General features: G+C 40.8%; 1 protein-coding gene across 1 annotated transcript in view; it reads left to right on the top strand.

Moving 5' to 3' along the window:
- Positions 1-15,998, top strand: part of LOC140196018 (uncharacterized) — a 119,422-nt gene extending 103,424 nt beyond the window's left edge. Inside the window, exon 6 of the mRNA XM_072254717.1 lies at positions 14,335-15,998. Within this exon, the coding sequence (XP_072110818.1) occupies positions 14,335-14,441 (107 nt within the window). The 3' untranslated portion in view covers positions 14,442-15,998. The remainder of the gene's footprint in view (positions 1-14,334) is intronic.
- The last annotated feature ends 3,412 nt before the right edge of the window (positions 15,999-19,410 follow it).

Genomic DNA, 19,410 nt, shown 5'->3' with positions numbered 1-19,410 from the left:
CTGAGGTTGGGTTGTCAAACATTAAGGGTGAAAGGTGAAAAGTTTAAGAGGAACATGAGGGGAAACTTCTTCACTTAGAGGGTTGTGAGAGTGTGGAATGAGCTGCCAGCACAAGTGAGCTTGATTTCAACACTTAAGAGAAGTTTGGATAGATACATTGGATCCTAAGGATATGGAGGTCTGTGGTCTGAGTGCAGGTCAATGGGAGTAGGCTGTTTAAATGGTTTTGGCATGGACTAGATGGGCCAAAGGGCCTGCTGCTACACTGTACTTCTCCATGACTCTGTGATTCGATGGCCAAAAAATTGACATTAGTAGCTTATCATCTCAAGCAACGCAAACAGTATTAACTGCAAATTATTTTCTCAGCTGGTAAATGCAAATGCCATCATGTACCTGCTAATATTACAATACGGTTATTTCCAAACAGGAACTTCTTAAAACACTGCAATTTTGCGTTAAGACAACAGCTTTAGTGTGAAAGTGCGGCCTGGGAGGAATTGAAGGGACATTTGGATGACAGGCTAAAGATAGCCATTAAATGGGTGCAATGTTTCAAGAAGGTCCTGTTTAGTAATAAACTGCAATCTTAGCCCCAATTGCAGTTAGCTGTAATTGAAGTTGCCAGTCAGACATGTCTACAGATTTACTACTGTAACATTGATAAGGCACAAGGTCCATGTAGCAATATAGAGTGGCTCCACTCAGCCACTTCTAATGATTAAGTTAAATTCATTGACACACACAGAATGCTCAGGAATGAACTAAGATTCCTAAATGAAAAACTGTAGTTCATGCTAGAAGTGGTCAGACCAGGAGAGACATTCCACAGTGGAGAATAGATTGATCCTCATTCTTCTGTTACCCTGCCTCCAAATGATGTTTATTTAAAGATACAGCAGGTTAATAAATCCTTCTAGCTCAACGAGCCCACATTGCCTAATTAAACCCATATGACCAATTTTGGGTGGCAGGAAGGAGATACGACTCTATCAAAGGAGCTGTAAGGTGCTCCTTCCCTCTGCTAGCCTGCAGGTCACCCTTGGGCAAGGTGTTCCACCTGCTTAGCCCCTCATCCCCCAGTCAGGGTCACATGAAGGCATGGGAGCAGGTGGCGGATGGTCGTATGAGCAGCTGGTGCATATCACAGTTCCTGGTTATGTGACCACAAACACCAGGCGGACAATCTCTGAAGATTATTGATTTTTGCTGGGATCACCCATCCATAAAGACACTGCCCAGAAGAAGGCAATGGCAAACCACTTCTGTGAAAAATTTGCCAAGAATAATTATGATCATGGACCATGATTGTCCACGTAATATGATATAGCACATAATGGTGGTGATGAGAAATTAAACTGGTAACCCATGCAGGGGATTTCTTCTTTTATGTTACTGCTAAGGCTAATAAAATGACTTCTTTGTTATGTTAAAATAAAAATGGCTTCTTTTATGTTAACTGCTGAGAAAGTGCTTCTCTCTCGCAGCTCATTTGGGTTATGTTACTGATAAAGAGAATTGTATTCATTTGCTAACCAATTGGGATAGATGTTATTCTTTCTTGTGTGTCTGTAAGCTATTGTTTTTGCGGGCTTTGGGGCAGAAGGCACGGTGGGGACAGAGAGAGGAGATGCGATGCTGTACGCTGGCTGACAGAATGGACCCCGAGTGGGAGTCCAAGGCCCAGGGTCTTCGGCGAGGAGAGGAGACGAAGACAGACTCATGTGGAGCATCTGGTCGACCACAATGGTTGGTCCCAGCCAGCGCATCAAGGAAGTCGGAGGGTTCGAATGGTGGAAAGAAAACTCCGTTAATTGAGCTCCAACTATTGTGCACGAAGTGGTTGAACTTTGATAAGTTTGGCGCCTTTTACCTTTCTTTTTATATTTTATGTCTATTAATTACATCGTTTCAGTAAGATCTATAAAGTGTAATCATTTAATTGCATATGGTGTACTGTCTGTTATTGGGCATGGTGGGGTACATCCCACAGCATCTACACAAACTTGATTACCCAGTTTGGCGGGGTGGAAGGCTGCTCCCCCTAGACGAAAGCGAGCTAGGTGAGCCTGAGGCTTACCAGGGGCTACACCCACATGTCTTTGGAATATGGGAGGAAACTGGAGCATCTGGAGGAAACCCACATGGTTACAGGGAGAACATACAATCTCCTGATGGACAGTGACAGGAATCGAACCTGGGTCACTGACACTGTAATAGAATTACTGTTGCACTACTATGCTGATCTATGTTCCTCTAACTGATACCCAGCAAATCAAAAGAAAATTTTATCAAGGTGGTAGGCTGTCCAGAAGGACTCACCCCACCTAAACCTCCTCCTGTCTCACCTCCACTAAGAGCTTTTAAGGGAGCAATCAAATGCAGACACAAGTCTCCTGCGAGGTGAAGATGAAAACCCTCTCTGGAGCCCAACCCAACCCACAAAGACCCAATTCTCATGAGACCAAGATCAAGCCAATTCCATTATTTAAGCTGGAATTGGATATGGTACTGCTGGCTGAGAATCCATATCTCTTCCTACACTTTGCACAGACAACTGGTAGGATAATAGTTAACATGACCCACCAGTTTTCATAAAGTCTTTGTTGGAATAGAGGTGCAATCCATCACTGGAGAAGTCATACCCAGGAGGGTGTTACAGAACAAATTTGCCTTGTCCACCTCTCTATGCCCAAGCTGGCAGCACACATCTCTGTAGGGCTCAACTCTAGATTTGTATTACCTGTCCCTTAACTGATTTTTAGTGCCTGGGAAAGAAAATACATTAAAGAATGTACTTTTAGAGAATGAGAAGAAACTTGAAATTAGAGCAGGCAACATCGACCTTGAGCAAGCACAGGAAAGGCCTCCTTTCATGCAAAAATATGCAATTATAAGTGTCGAATGTCTGAATATGTGAGTAGTCCAACATCAGTCTGATGGAGGAAGTATAGAGTGCCTGTCCATTTACTGCATAGCTGACAGTGCTTACATGCATACCCAGGCAAACCAACAACCCATCAATCTTTGGCTATTGTTTTCTTCAGAGGTAACTTAGAATTAATTGTACATTATTCAAGTCAGATTTAATTTACCACATAATTCATATTGGCAGTTCCCTTTAAACACTGATGACAGTTGAGATGTCAATGCAAAATGAAGTTTAAGCAATACACTTCAAAGTTTATGGAGAAAAATAAATTAGGCACAAACTTCAGCAATCCCAATTTGTACGGTACTTACCTTTGTGAAAGTTTCCCCACTGATTACTGCTCTCCAATTCCAGTAGCAGCTTTCCAATAATAGAAAATATATATTTGTTTCCAAATGTGAAAAAAGGAAAATCACATTTCCATTATTTTTTTCTGCTTTTTTCAAATGGCATGTACAACAAATAATGGCACTTGTGATTTATCTGAGTGATCAAAACACTAAAATTAATATTCTTTGTTCTTTTCTCTTTTCTGTTTCAAGTGTATAAAAACCCATAAATCTAACTTCTTTGGGACATATTTTAGTAACCAATTAATTCCACATGCTTAAAGCAGCAATTCAGAATACAAGAAACTCTTTTGAAGCAGTGTTGTCAATCAATGTTTTGAAATTGAATTACATAGATGACCGATCATTTGTCAAAGAACTAGATTAGAAAGTGGGGTTGAAAGATTCAGGGAGAAAATTATAGACCAATGGACAACCAGGTTGACAGCTTGTAAAACAGGGGTCAGGATTTTTAAACTGAGGTGGTTTCGCTGAACATGAGGAAATCTACAGATGCTGGAAATTCAAGCAACACACACAAAATGCTGGTGGAATGCAGCAGGCCAGGCAGCATCTATAGGAAGAAGTACAGTCGACGTTTCGGGCCGAGACCCTTCGTCAGGACACTGTTGACTGTACTTCTTCCTATCGATGCTGCCTGGTTTCGCTGAAAGTAAGTTCAGGTCAATAGCTACAAGAGATGAGATACAAACAGGTAGGTGCAAGTAAGACACAAGCAATAGGGTATTAGATGCTCTCAGGTTCAGAGGGTATAGGTGTGTTAGATTAGTCAGTTCTAGACATACCAAATCCACTACTCAGTTATAGGCAACAAGTCAAAAAGGAATCAGAAAACGTAATAAAAATGATATTTGTGGTGTTGGTTCACTGTTGCCCATGGGACCACATTTGATGCTGAAGACAGAGACAGAGTGGGTGTTTGTGATGGAGTTCACTTGGAAGGCCTATGTTATGTAGAACACCTGGTTAAAGAGTATGAATGAAGGTAGAAGGTTGGATGGCTCCTCACTCTGTGGGTATCTGCGTGTGTCTACACAGCCATTCCAGCTTTTCACATCTGTTAAGTGAGTTTTTGCATAGGAGGGAGACCAACCAGTAGTTGCAAAAATGTTGCTTGTAATACCTGGGCACTCGTAGTGTTGCTGTGCAGGTTGTCAGTGGAGCTGTGAGCCACTCTAATGGTGGAGAATGCTGGCACTTTTGCTGACTACGGTTCAAGGGGCAGTGTTCTTAAATCACCACGGGACAGCAAGTATATTCTCTCCTACACTATTCAAATAAAAACAGACTTAGAGCCCAACAAGAAGCTGGACAAATTCAACATGATCAACTCCTAGGATCTTCAACCTGAAACATTAGTTGTTTTGCTTTTTTTCACAGATGCTGCCCTTCCTGCTAATCATTTGTAACAATTAATAGTTTTACTTCAACATTATTTTTCATTTGGGATTCTTAATATCGCTAGCATGGTATGCAAATCAGTCAAATGTACAAACCTATGGACATCCTTGACTTTCGCAGTGCGAGACAAGCAGAAACCCTGTTTTGTGCACCTTTTAATTCCACTGTTTCAGGTAGAATACCCACCCATCAAGGAAGTGAATCAACAGCATGCACCTTAGTGTCCCCTAAACCCCCCCCCACACAGTGTTACTTGCACAGATGATGACAAAGCAAATGTGCATTACACTCATTAGTGGCAAAAATTGGACCAACAAAGTAGAACCAATGATCTGCATATCCCAGTCCATCACGGGCAAAGTCCTCCTCACCACTGAGCACATTCACATGCCACACTGCCACAAGAAAGTAGCATCCATCTTCAGAGACCTCCACCATCTATGCCATGGTCTCTTCTCAGGCAAGAGATTCTGAAGCCTCAGGTCCAACACCACCAGGTTCAGGAACGATTATTACCCTACAACTATCAGACCTGAACTGGTGTGGATAACTTCGCTGATAACAACTCCAAATTGATTCTACAATGTACAGACTCACTTTTAAGGACTCTTTTAGAATGTGTGGTCTCTGTATTTTTTTATTTGCACATTAGTTGTTTGTCTGTCTTTGTTGAAGTATAGTTTTTTCGTAAATTATATTGTATTTTGTTTTTTTTACTGCAAGAAAATGAATCTCAAGGCAGTACATGGTAATATATATGTACTTTAATACTATATTTATTCTGAACTTTGTAATTTGCATTTATAATACAAGAAAAGAAAGAAATCCCAATATGTCAACCACTTGTAAATTAAAATGTCCTCATTAAGATATCAATGGTTCATTCTCTGATTGTCTGACAATTCAGAGCAGAAGGAACTAAAGAGGGATTACACAGGTTTGAAGATTGTGAAGCCCCTCTTTAACGTTCCACTTCACTGGCGGGAAGCCATCAAGGGGAATATCAAAAGGTTCTTCTTCCCCAAAGGTATTCAGAAGTAAAACAGAGCCGAAGGGAATTGTGTTAACTCCAGACAGACTTGCAGAAACTTCTTCTGTAGTCAATGGATATGAGAGAGGAACTCCAAGAAGTGAAATGTTGGCTGACGTGGGAGAGGGTGCAAAGGAGGTTTACGGAGATGATTCCGGGATTGAAAGGCTTATCATATGAAGAGCATTTGGTGGTTCTGGGCCTGTACTCACTGGAATTCAGAAGAATGAGAAGAGATCTCATTGAAACCTATCAAATGTTGAAAGGCCTCAGTAGAGTAGATTTGGACAAGATCTTTCCTGTGCTGGAAGAGTCTGAGACCACAGTCTCAGAATAGAGGGAAGTCCATTTAGAACAGAGATGAGGAGGAATTTCCTTAGCCAGAAAGTGGTAAATCTGTGAAATTCATTGACACGGGTGGCTGTAGAGGCCATGTCACTGGATATATTTAAGACAGAGTTTGATAGATTCTTTGTTAGCCAGGGAATGAAGGGATACAGGGAGAAGGCAGGAGACTGGGGCTGAGAGGAAAATGGATCAGCCATGATGAATTGGTGGAGCAGACTCAATGGGCAAACTGGGCTAATTCTACTTGTATATCTTATGATTTGCAAGTTGGGCTCCTTGCCTTTTAATCCTCTAAGAGCATCTTTAGATCCATAAACTAATTTTTGGAGTAGGACGAGATACGCTTACACTCCTTCCACAAGTTTCACAGTAGGAGCTCCGTGATCCATAGCCTTAAAGAGGAGGACGGCTCAGTAACACTCTCACAGACTGACATATTTAGGATCTGTCAATCCTTCTATTCCAGTCTATATGACAGTAAGACCACAGAGATCACAGCCTCCCAGAACCTCCTGCCCTCCATTAAAGAGGTGTTAGGCGATAGCAAGCAGGGAAGTCTAAATCAGCTATTGACATGGGAGATGCTGACTGGCTCCATCCATTCCTTCGACATGAATGAAACTCCCGGAAATGACGACATGGGCAGAGTTGTACTTGGCTCTGTGGGACTGGATGGCCCCAGACCAGCTAGAAAGGTACAGAGCTGTTCTTCTGGCAGCATATCAGACTCCATGAGGAAAGGCATCATCAACCTCATCAACAAGCAGAAGGGGAAGAGAGAGGTCATCATGAATTATAGACCCTTTTCACTGTTGAATGCGGATAACAAAATTTTGTCAAAGGCTACTGCCAGCTGGGTCACATCTGCTCTGGGACAGGTGATCCACCCAGTCCAAACCAATGTTTGTACATATCTCTGACAGCCTTGTGTGTTCTGGGATACAGTCACCTATGTGCAGGATAGAGAGTTGGACACCTATCTAGTTAGCTAGGATCAGGAGAAGGCCTTCACATAGGTAATGGATTCACTCTCCAAAATGGATTTTGCAGAACAATTCAGAAATTGGATCCTTCAGTTCTTCACAGATATCCATAGTGCAGTACAAATTAATGAGTGGGAGAGAGATAGCTTCCATATCAAGTCTGGAGTTAGGCAGTGATCAGCACAGAAGATCCTGCAGATACTGTGGAACAGAGATGCTATGGATACTGTGGTGTGGTTCGCTGAGAAAACTGTTCAAGTCACCTGGTGGAATGCTTCATTGCCAGATCTGGCAAACAAGCACCAAGATTGCACATGGCTGGCAGTGAGAGGGACCCTCACAGTCAGATCCTTCCGGTACAGATGACATTCCTGATGTAGACTCAGATTTATTTATCATATATACATCAAAGCATACAGTGAAATGAGTCATTTGCGTTAACAACTAACACACCCAAGGATGTGCTGCGGGCATTCTGAAATTCTTGCCATACATTCTGGTGTCAACATGGATGTCACCTACTTGAGATATTACCTATTGTAGGTGTAGAGAGTTGTAACCATGATGTGGCCAACTACACTCAATAGCCTCTTGAATTCCTGTGTTTTGGAGTTTCCACACCAGTCAGAATGTATACTGTACAGCTGTAAAAGTTAGTCAGGGTCTTCAACTACATGCTGAAACTCTTTAAACATTTAAGGAGAGATATTATTAAAATTCTAGGCATATGCACTTTTGAATGTCTGTCTTATAAGGTCACTGAAATACAAGGTTTTATTACACTGTGGAGTTTATTACTTTGGGAGCTCTGCCGATTTACAGCATATTTTGTTTCTGACGTTGTTTTCAATCTATTCCTTAGGAGTTTTAATTTGAACATGGCTCCTGGAACAACAGGATAGTGTAATTAAGTAACTGACCAAAAACTTTAAAAATAACTTTAAGATTCAGATTCCATATTGTTTTTCCTTGATACTTACATGTCTTTACTACAATCAGCACTTTGCTGGTTCCTGAGACCAGCACCCCTCCACTCCATTCTGAATACAACTTCCAAGCACAAATCCCCCACTCACCCGTCTCATGATCCTCACAACTGACCACCCCCCATAGATGACCTCACCCTCAAACAGCAGTTCTGCTTTCCTCCTGCAAAATCTCCAACAGTTCTCCAAATTCTTACCTTACCCACTCCATTCCCTCTGCCGTCTATAGTAGATCAGGTTATTTGGCATCGGCTGAAAGTAATTTTAGAGTTACTTGTCGTGTTCAAATATCTTCTATGAATATTATTCTAGTGGTTAGAACTGTGAAATAATTTTATTTTATTTAGATGAATGCAGCCTAAGAAGAAGGAAGGAGGCTTGCATGGAACCTAAATTTTGGCGCTAACCTAATTCTGTAGGGCAACCTCCATGTAATTAATATTCACTGGGAATTGCCAACACCTGAAAAGGTTTCTACTGACAACCAGTTAGAATTTTTTTTCTCTGGATGTGACTACATGTCCATGAAATCCGGTTTCTCGAAAGAACTGATATAATGTATGTCCATTCCTTTGAAGCGTAGCCTTCTTTTGAATTACCAGAGTTAGTGCACGCAGCAGCTGCCCAGGGCTTCTGACCTCTATAACGAAGTTTAGGTTAAAGTGGTTTATTACCCTTGATGAAGTGTGGTCAATAACTCCTTTGTACATTAGGAGCTGTGGGAATTGTCTGTACTTGTGGCAATCTGAAGCTACTCTGTCCAAGCACCTACAGGTATCGTTGTTTGAAAATCTTGGAAGAGGGGAGGGTTAAAAAGAAATTCCTTTTGTGATTTAAACTTTGGCCCGATTATAGCCAGGGGTTCCAGTGTAAATTCCCCATAGGCACCAGCCACTTATCTTTAAACAAATCCGTGTTTCTGCTTTTGAACTGTATTTTAGCAATTAATCTGGTATGAAAAGGCTGATTGCTTCATTAACCCTAATCGTAGTTTAGAAAGTTAGCATGGGGTTTTCAGTTATAAAGCAAAAATGATTGAATGAGTGTAATTGAGGGTTCTGATAGACCCTGACAGTTGATTTGAAGCCTGCAGCTAGACAGGTACATCTGACCTGACTTTCGGAACATGCCTGTAACGTGAGGTGCCCTGCACCTATTAACTTCTGAGCTTTAATAGCTAGGTCCATTCATTTCCCACACTGAACACCCGCTTCAGGGTTGCCCAAGTCTTTACAGATTTGCTTGATCACCATTTGCAATAGAAAACATCACAGCATTTAGATTTTTAGATTCAGTGCTGCAGTGCTTCATGATGTTGATATTGGTTTATTACTGTCACATGTACAGTGAAAAGTTTGTCTTGCATACTGTTCATGCAGATCAAATCATTAGTAGCTAGTACATTGAGCTAGAATAAGGTAAAAAAAGAATAATAATGCAGAATATTGTGTAAAAGCTATTGGAAAAGTGCAGTGCAAGTAAACAAAAAAAAAAGCAAAATAATAAGAAGATAAACTGTAACACCAAGAATTCATCTTATCATACAAGAGGTCCATTGAAGAGTCTGATAATAGTGGCATAGAATCTGTCCTTCAGCCTGGTGGTAGGAGCTTTCAGGCTTTTGTATCACCTGACTGATGGGAGAGGAGAGAAGAGAGACTCTCTTGTACTCTCTCACAAACATCTCTAGAAGTTGTCAGTGTCTTTGATTACATGCTGGATCTTTACTTTAGTGGTATCTTGAGAATCATTCCCCTCATGCTTAGTTGTTTTATCAACATAAATTGAAAAGTTAGGAATTGAGTTTGTTATTGAGGGATAGTGCACACCAGGATGCCAGGCAGGATGCTCAACTGACCTTCATTGAAAAACCCTGCTTGTACAGTATGTGAACTCCTCCCAAGTAGGAACAGCTAATTAGGTGGCACAGGAATAACACTATTAACTACCACTACAGGAATAAGCACCAGAAATTAGATTAAAGTGCATTAATCATTTAGCCACACTGCACAACATTAAGATCGACATATTTCCACAATGTACTATATTATTGAAGGAGAGTTGAGGAAGTTACTGACTCATCTGTATTTGCACCAATCATCTTAGCCAACGTTTTAAAGGCATGTTGATTAAACAAATGCTAAGGTTTGCCTTTCAGTCTAAAAACTCTGGCTCCACAAGAAAATCAGTTTTGTTTAAGAGTTAACAGAGAGTTCTGTTTTTCATTCAAGTGAAATGTTCAATCTACCCTACAAAAAAGATGGGATTGCATCTGTTCAACCACATACTGAAAATCAGAGAATCAGGAGTTTCTGATGGATCACAAAGCAACTGGCAATTGTGTCGCTTGCAAGCGCCAAGAATTTATCCCGAAAGTGAATGATTAATACTTAATAAGCTCAAAAGCAGATGGGTGAGAATCCCACTTTCCCAGGGTTAAAGAAATGCAGTGATTCATTGAATGTGAGATGCAACTGGAAACGAAAACAGCATGAAAAGTGTAGAAATCTGAATAAATAAGATACAGAAAGTGATGAAAAATACTCTGTCAGGTAACAACAGAGTTAACATTTCAGGTCAATGAACATTTTAGCTGTTATGTAATTGTAAAAATTTATTGTTTTAAAATAACTCCTTGAATCTTATGAATTTAAATGAAAGTCAGGGTTTTCCAGACAGACTTCCATTTAATTTCAAACTAGTATCGTTTTGTTTCCTTTGCGACCTGCCTTTTGCCTAAGATATTTACAGCCATTTGTTGAAAGCATACCGCAGAGTGAAGTCAATATAGAAGGGGGAAGACTTTTAGAAGGGGGGAGAAACACACGGAGAAAGAGGAAGAGGGTTGATAGAGAAAAGCACGTGGAAAGCAGTGAAACAAGGGAGGGAGGTATAGAGAGAGCAGTGGGGATTGGGAAAGGGACAGAGATGGACAGAATCATAAGTGTTGAAAAGGGGAAGTAGAAAATGGGGAGCGGCAGAGAGGGAAGGGACCAAATAGTATGAGAAAAGAGAAGGAATCGGGAGGTAAAGTGGAAGAAAGGGTGAAAGATAGAAGGTGAGGGAGAGAGGATGCAAAGGAAACAGGGACCATGTACGTGATTCAGAGAAAGTAAAGAGTGAGGATAAAATGAAATAGTCAGTACTGAGGACTCACCTTGACAAATCTTATGAGGTCATGATACTTCCTGTGACACTGGTCTGCACTGTGGGGATACTCTGCTTTTAACAGACATCTCCTTGCACCCAGCTGCTGTTATCATTCTATAGGTTGGCCTCAAGCGACATAAAATACTGCATAAAATAGTGTGACCAGCTACATAAAACACTTCCTTTGTGGGCAATTAACCACCAGGCTTTCCTGCTCCTTTTCACTAAATTGGGGTGGGGAGGGGGTGGGGGTGGGTGGGGTATATTTCAGAAATACTGCTTCACCCAAAGATGTAATCGGGCAAAAACAAATGGAAGAGTGCTGCTTATGTTGTGTGTATCCCTTATGGTCTAGTGTTGAAAGCTGCAGGCATTTAAACAGAGCTTCGTGTAATATCACCGAAACTACAACTACACATCGCTACTCAAGGGAACCAAGAGCACTGTTTACAAAAAAGGCAGATGAAATTCGCATTCATTTTATCACTTTAAAAACAGGTTTGGGCAAACACAGTGCTGGTTAAATGCGTGAGCAGACTGGAATAGAGCAATTTCTAAACATAGGCAACGTTCCAAATCTGGTTCCATCTCAAATGGGAGTTACGATTCCAGGACTGGGGATCGTGTTTATGGTTATGTAGTGCAAAAGCAGATGAGGTCAGGTAAACCTGAGAAGCACCGCTTGCCCCAGGGTAACAAGGTTTGTTTGAAATTTGCTGACAATTGGTGCATGTAGAAAGCAATTAAAAGTAGTCATTTTGTACGCCAGAGATATGCATCGCATGCTGTTGCGAACAATATGATATTGGGGACTTCTTTACAAGTCTGCATATATCTTCATACTCTGAGTGAAATAGTGTTGCAGTCTCTTAGTTTGCTGAAAGATATTCCATTGTTTTGTCTGAGGCAATGCACAGGTATTTCAGGCATGTCGCATCCCTGGTCTGAGCGTAGAATAGACACATTCAATATGTAAATTTGAGAAACGCAGTATGTGGACTTGAGAATAGATGAAATTCTCAACTAAAGCTGACCGATGTCAAACCCCCGCTGTTCAACCTCAACTGGATGCATTACTTGGCGGGGCCCTTCTGCCATGATGAGTGCTGGCAATGTTGAAACCCAAGTGTGGAGGGAAGATCGACTCCAATGTCGAGACGGCGACCAGGGTTTATTCGTAAGAATTCCATCAGAAAAAAGCAGCCCGAGATGTAACATTTTCAAAACTAGGACCCCACGATTACTGCTAATCAGGCATCCACTTAAATTATACAAGTGACATAGAATCCTCGAGACTATCAAAGTACATTTAACAAGTTTAAATCACAAGCGCCTAGAGACCGCATTACAAGGAACAAGTCACTTGCGAAAAAAACAGGAGGAATTGTAAGCGATTAATGACTCTCGTTGAACAACAATTAACCGAGGCAAGTGCTCTAAACAACCTCAGAGCCCGACACTATCCAGTTCCCCGCACAAGTCTGAAGAGCTCATTACATGGTGTGGGTGACCGTAAGAGAAGCATCAGAGTCAGGAGAAGGGTGGTGAGGGAGTGATTCAGTACCAGTACTATGGTGGGGGGAGGAAGAAGGTGGTGATGGAAGATATTAGTGCCCGTGTTATGGTGGAGGAGGTGGGGAAGGTGGTGAGGGAATGCACTAGAGGCTGTACTCTATTCAGGGAAGGGGCAGAGGAGTGCTGACAGGAAGCATAAAAGCCTGTATTCTCATTGCTTTTGTTGCTGTGGAAGGGCAGACTTTTTGTGGGATCCATACTGCCGTACTATGTTCACAATAATGTGTGTTTGAGTCAGAGGTGGTGAGAGACTTGGAGGTTTCAGGGGAATGTATATTAAGTCCGAGTGTTGGGGAAATAGGGATTGCCCTAAGGACTGACCGGGCAATGAGAAATTACATCAGAAGTTGGAAGAAAAACAAAGATCCACCTGGAAGTCTCAAGAGTCAGGAAACGGAAAATTAGAGATTTCAAGCTGACTTAGGACATCAAAACCTTATGGATCAAAATCGTTGAGAATCGTGGTCTGCAGATGGGGAACACCTGATAGCGGTCCACACTAGGCCTTGCCCAATGATCAAAACGATATGATCTAAATAGCCTGCAGTTTTCTTTAATATTCGTTGTTTCTGGTTCTGAAGCCAATGTGCCCAGGTACATATCTGCAGGTAGCTATGTGTTCTCAGTTTAAGTTTAGAGTGGCATCATCATTAGCAAGGTTACAAAATTCCAGATGTAGTGAACACAATTAAGCATAAAGAGATTTTTTGATAAACCTGGGGTGCTTTCTCTGAAACGCTGGAAGCTCAGGACACTGGGAAAGTCATAAGTAACATTGTGAGAGGTAAAGACAAATTTGATAGTCATGGTCTTTTTCCTGGGGTGGGAATGTCAAATATGAGGGGGCATAGAGTTAAGGTGAGAGAGGGGAAGTTTAAGGAGATTTGCTAGGCGAGAGTTTTACACAGAGTGGTAGATGGCTAGAAAGTGTTGACAGGGAAGTGGTGTAATCAGACGCAACAGCAACATTTAAGAAGAAATTAGACAGTTGCATAAACAGGCATGGGATTGAGGGATATGGATCATGTGCAGCTAGATCAAAGGTTCAAAGGTCCAATTTACTTTCAGAGAAATGTATACAATATATATCCTGAAACGGGATTAGATTAAATAGATATCATGGTCAGCATAGACATCAAGGCTGAAGTGGCTGTTTCTATATGGTGCTCTTCCTTGTTCTGTATATGGTGCGTGGTTGTCAAATATTTAAGGCAATAAAATTTGACGTAGAAAGTATCAAACAAATCAAGAGACGTTCTGGTGGAGTCTGAACAAGGACCAAGCTGAAATGAACTGCACTCCTGCAAGTCAATGATTCAAAGTTCAAAGTAAATTTATTATCAAAGTATATTCGGGCTTGCATTCCACTTGGATAAACAAGTGGAGTGGGTGCAGCAGGATGCTAGCAGTGAGGCTGCTCCTTTCTGTCCAAACTGGAAGGGACAGACATACCCTTTTCTTTCCTCCAGCCTCCGTCACAGAACTGCCTCATGTTGTTAACTTGATAGTAAAAGAAACAGAAGACAAGCTGTGTGTTTCTCTTCATGCGCTTTGTTTTAACATATTCGTTGTTTTGCAGAAACACCTGCCCAGGAAGGTACCGACACCCTAGATGACTGGAACTTCAAGTCTGAATACGCTTCGTTCACTGACATTAACCTGATGGACTGTGTCACCACTGAGTGATTTGGATACTTCCATTCAGATTGATGAGCTCTTGTTCCTCTTGTGCTATCTCTTCCAGAGACTGACAAGAATCAATCTTTGACTCTTCTGCTGGTTTCTTGTTTTATTTTACTGTGGACATGTATTGCATTTAAGATAGAAGATTCAACACATAATTAATTATGTTGTCTCAGGGTATAACGTAATTCTAAAAAGGAGGATAAAATAATAAGGTAAAGGATGTCTGAGAAATGTTGAAAGACATCATGTAGCAGAAAATTAAGATATTCAAGAGGCTTTTTTTTGTCAAAATCCCTAGGTACTGGCTGAGAGCAGATTTTCCACTTTCTGTGCATGAGTGCATTTGACCACCAATATAAATATGCAATAATAACAGCAGTATTTTAATGACAGAAAACATCCTTCAGATGCTAAAAATCTTGAGCAACACACACAAAATAGTGAAGGAACTCAGCATGTCAGGCAGCTTCAATGGAGGGAAATAAACAGTTGTTGTTTCGGATCAAGACCCTTCATCAATATTCAAATGAATTACTTTTATCCAAACCAACACTGCCATTGTTTTAAACTTGTCACAGATTCACATGTATACACGAGATTCTACAGATGCTGGAAATCCAGAGCAACACACACAAAATGCTGGAGGAACTCAGCAAGTCAGGCAGCATCTATGGAAATGTATAAAGAGTTGATATTTCAGGTCAAAACCATTCATCAGGATTCACATGTGTTCTCTTTACTCTAAGCTCTGTTCAGGTACTCACCTACCATGAATTAGATCCAAATCTAGAAGCAGGTATATTTATATTGTCCTCGATCTTCCTAGTCTGGTTCAGTTGGTTGTACTTGGCAGTACCTCTGAATTTCTATACTATCTTTGGCAAACTTTGCCCAAGGGTGCAATTAAATGTGATCTGCATTAACAGTCCAATCAAAGGATCTCTAATTTTAAAAAAACAAGAAAAAAAAGCTGCAATTGCTATTATGCTGAAATAAAAACAGGAACACTGGAGTTACTCAGTGAATCAGGCAGTATCTGTGGACAGAGAAGCAGACAGAATATTTCCGAGAAAAAGTAATTAGGTTGAAACCTTAGCTCTGTTTCTTTCCCCACATATACACATATTTTATACCAGTCCGATTTTGTTCTCCTCATATTCCCATCATCTTCCCTCAAACCATACCATTCAGCTACATGCTTGAGATAATTTGCAGTGGGCTAGCTAAGCTACCAGAGGAAACCTATACAGCTACAGGAAGAGAAAATGGGCTAAATTTGCAATGATATTTTCCCTAAAGAGGTAAAATCAGCATTTATACAAAGCAAATATTCATTTATATGGAATAAGGTATTTTAGATAAGCAATCGACTAACTGTTAGATTATACGATAGATTTACAATGATAATGGAAATGTCAGATAATGAGTGTTATTGTTGTTTTTGGTTGCTATACTTAGTATAAAAATATTTTGTTTATAAAACTCAAGTATTTTTCATGCTTTTGCAACAATCCATTTTTTTCACTTTAAATAAATAAAATGCCATCATAATCTTATAACCAATTTTACTTGATAATTGCATTATTTTTTAAATGTTGAAGTGCCAATTACCATTGTAAGAGATACCACAAAGAGTGAACGAAAGAAAACAGAAGATAAATCAGGGAAAAGCAGTCAGTTGCATCTGGACTTGCTTTCGCAAGCTGGAGGGAAGACCGGAGTAAGAGGAAGATGCTGGGGAAAGGACCATTCTGATTTGCTAATGTGGGTAATTTTAACATTGAAAGTGTTAAATGACTACTAGCTCACCTCTGTGTTAAACACAATCCTGAAATTCAGTTGAAGTCATATAGGAATATAGGAGAGGCATCGAATGTATTGCCATCAATAGTAATACAACCTGGCCTGGGCAAGGTTGTATGGAAGACCAGCAGTTGCCCAAGCTGCAAGTCTGCCCTCTCCACGACACCAATAATGGCATTAGGACCCATATAGCTTGGCACCAGTGTCATCGCAGAGCAATGTGTGATTAAGTGCCTTGCTCAAGGACACAACACATTTCCTCGGCTGGGGCTCGAACTCATGACCTTCAGGTCGCTAGTCCAATGCCTTAACCACTTGGCCACGTGCCCATACTGCCATCAATAAAATAGTTAGATAGTCAAGTTTCTAGTCCATACTTTTATTGTAAAAAATGCCACTCAGCATGTGTTGTTGACAACTTTAGAGAAGGTATGTTTATGATGGTGGAAAAGAAATGTGAGGATCATTTTTAATGGCAAATTCAGCAAAAAATAAATGACAATCAATTTCTATATGTAGGAAGCAAAGAGTGACAAGTTGTACATAACTTACAATGAGGATTGGAGGGTGGCTAATGTAACCCCGCTTTTTAAAAAAAGGAGGGAGAGAGAAACCAGAGAATTATAGACCAGTTAGCCTAACATCGGTGGTGGGGAAAATGCTAGAGTCAGTTATCAAAGATGTGATAACAGCACATTTGGAAAGCGGTGAAATCATTGGACAAAGTCAGCATGGATTTGTGAAAGGAAAGTCATGTCTGACAAATCTCATAGAATTTTTTGAGGATGTAACTAGTAGAATGGATAGGGGAGAACCAGTGGATGTGGTATATTTGGATTTTCAAAAGGCTTTTGACAAGGTCCCACACAGGAGATTAGTTTGCAAACTTAAAGCATACTGTATTGGGGGTATGGTATTGATGTGGATAGAGAATTGGTTGGCAGACAGGAAGCAAAGAGTGGGAATAAACGGAACCTTTTCAGAATGGCAGGCAGTGACTAGTGGGGTACCACAAGGCTCAGTGCTGGGACCCCAGTTGTTTACAATATATATTAATGACTTAGACGAGGGAATTAAATGCAGCATCTCCAAGTTTGCGGATGACACAAAGCTGGGCGGCAGTGTTAGCTGTGAGGAGGATGCTGAGAGGATGCAGGGTGACTTGGATAGGTTAGGTGAGTGGGCAAATTCATGGCAGATGCAATTTAATGTGGACAAATGTGAGGTTATCCACTTTGGTGGCAAAAACAGGAAAACAGATTATTATCTGAATGGTGGCCGATTAGGAAAAGGGGAGGTGCAACGAGACCAGTCATTGAAAGTGGGCATACAGGTACAGTAGGCGGTAAAAAAGGCGAATGGTATAGAGGGAGTACAAAGAAGGTTCACCAGATTAATTCCTGGGATGGCAGGACTTTCATATGAAGAAAGACTGGATGAACTGGGCTTGTACTCGTTGGAATTTAGAAGATTGAGGGGGGATCTGATTGAAACATATAAAATCCTAAAGGGATTGGACAGGCTAGATGCAGGAAGATTGTTCCCGATGTTGGGGAAGTCCAGAATGAGGGGTCACAGTTTAAGGATAAAGGGGAAGCCTTTTAGGACCAAGATGAGGAAAAACTTCTTCACTCAGAGAGTGGTGAATCTGTGGAATTCTCTGCCACAGGAAACAGTTCAGGCCAGTACTTTGGCTATATTTAAGAGGGAGTTAGATATGGCCCTTGTGGCTAAAGGGATCAGTGGGTATGAAGAGAAGGCAGGTACAGGGTTCTGAGTTGGATGATCAGCCATGATCGTACTGAATGGCGGTGCAGGTTCGAAGGGCCGAATGGCCTACTCCTGCACCTATTTTCTATATTTCTATGTTTCTATGTAACCTCTTTAAAATGGAAGAACAACCATAATTCCCGAAGAATCTTGATGAGCAGGATAGTGTGCTGTCACATGCTGCAAAGCTGTAACGTAAGATTTAATGTGGCTTTAGACAAGTCCCTCTGTATAGACTGCACACATGCACACAAGTGATTTCATTCGGCCAAGCCCAGGTTAGGGATTTTTTAATTGATAGGAATTTGTTTAAACAATACCTTGCACATTGTGCCATGGGGTCACAGCTGAATGCCTTGTCTTTTTCAATGACCCTCAACAAATTTTATAAACCTATGTTCATCTGGGCTTTGGGCTGTGTGTGTTGTGTTTTTGACTGAACTGATATTTAATATTGCTCATTCTCCATCAAGGAAGAATCTTGAATAGTAGTGGAAGGTAGGACAGGTTTAAATTCCATACATTAGGTGGACAAGTTCAGGAAAATTAAAACTACTGATCCCACAAGTTTCTTTTTCCACGAAAGGGTTTGTGTTCTATAGGTAATTTTCTATCGACTTTTATTGGTAGGGATCAACAGGAATATTTTTATCATTCAGAAAATCTTAATGATTTACAATCCTTGAACAAGTAGGACCAATTCAGAACATTTTTTGCTTGCATTTATTGTTTGCATGACTTTTTTTTCCCTCTGCACATTGGGTGTTTGACAATTTTTTTTAATGGCTTCTTTTTGAGTTTCTTTGTTTCATGGCTGCCTGATCAGAGATGAATCTCCAGGTTGAACAATGCAGACATACATTGACAAGAAATATACCTTGAATGTTGAACTTTGAGGACTTGGTGTCTGCAGGGCTGGTGGAGATCATTTGTGGAAGATCTGGGGAGTTCTTGGGATTGCCTAAGTCTATGGTTATCTTGAAACCAACTGAACAAAATCAGCCATTCCATTTATTCCCCTTCAAGTGGCAACTTAATATCGAAACTTCTCCTTCTTAGGCGGCCAATTTGAAATGAGATAAGAACATTTTCCTGTGACTGCATCATTAGCTCTTCAACTTGTCTTTCTGCAGTAGCAAGTTGAGCTTCTCTGTAACATAACAAACAACAAACCAGAGTTTACCACCTTGGAGGTCCTGTTTTTCAGTTTTCAGCCTAACTCCCTATTTTCTCTCATCAGGACCTCCTCCCTTATCCTACCTATGTCATTGGCATTAATATTGCAGTCAGTGCTTTCAGCTTTTTTTTTTTGGCAGGCTTCAATCAGCATTAGAGGTCGTTTGTTGGTGACGCAGCATGAGGTTTGAAAAGGGCTCTGTACATCTGGCTCTTTTCA

Source organism: Mobula birostris, chromosome 4 (assembly GCF_030028105.1).
Source record: "Mobula birostris isolate sMobBir1 chromosome 4, sMobBir1.hap1, whole genome shotgun sequence".
NCBI classification, from domain to species: Eukaryota; Metazoa; Chordata; class Chondrichthyes; order Myliobatiformes; family Myliobatidae; genus Mobula; species Mobula birostris.
Note: the sequence above shows the minus strand (reverse complement) of the source record. Positions and strands in the feature narration are given on the sequence as shown.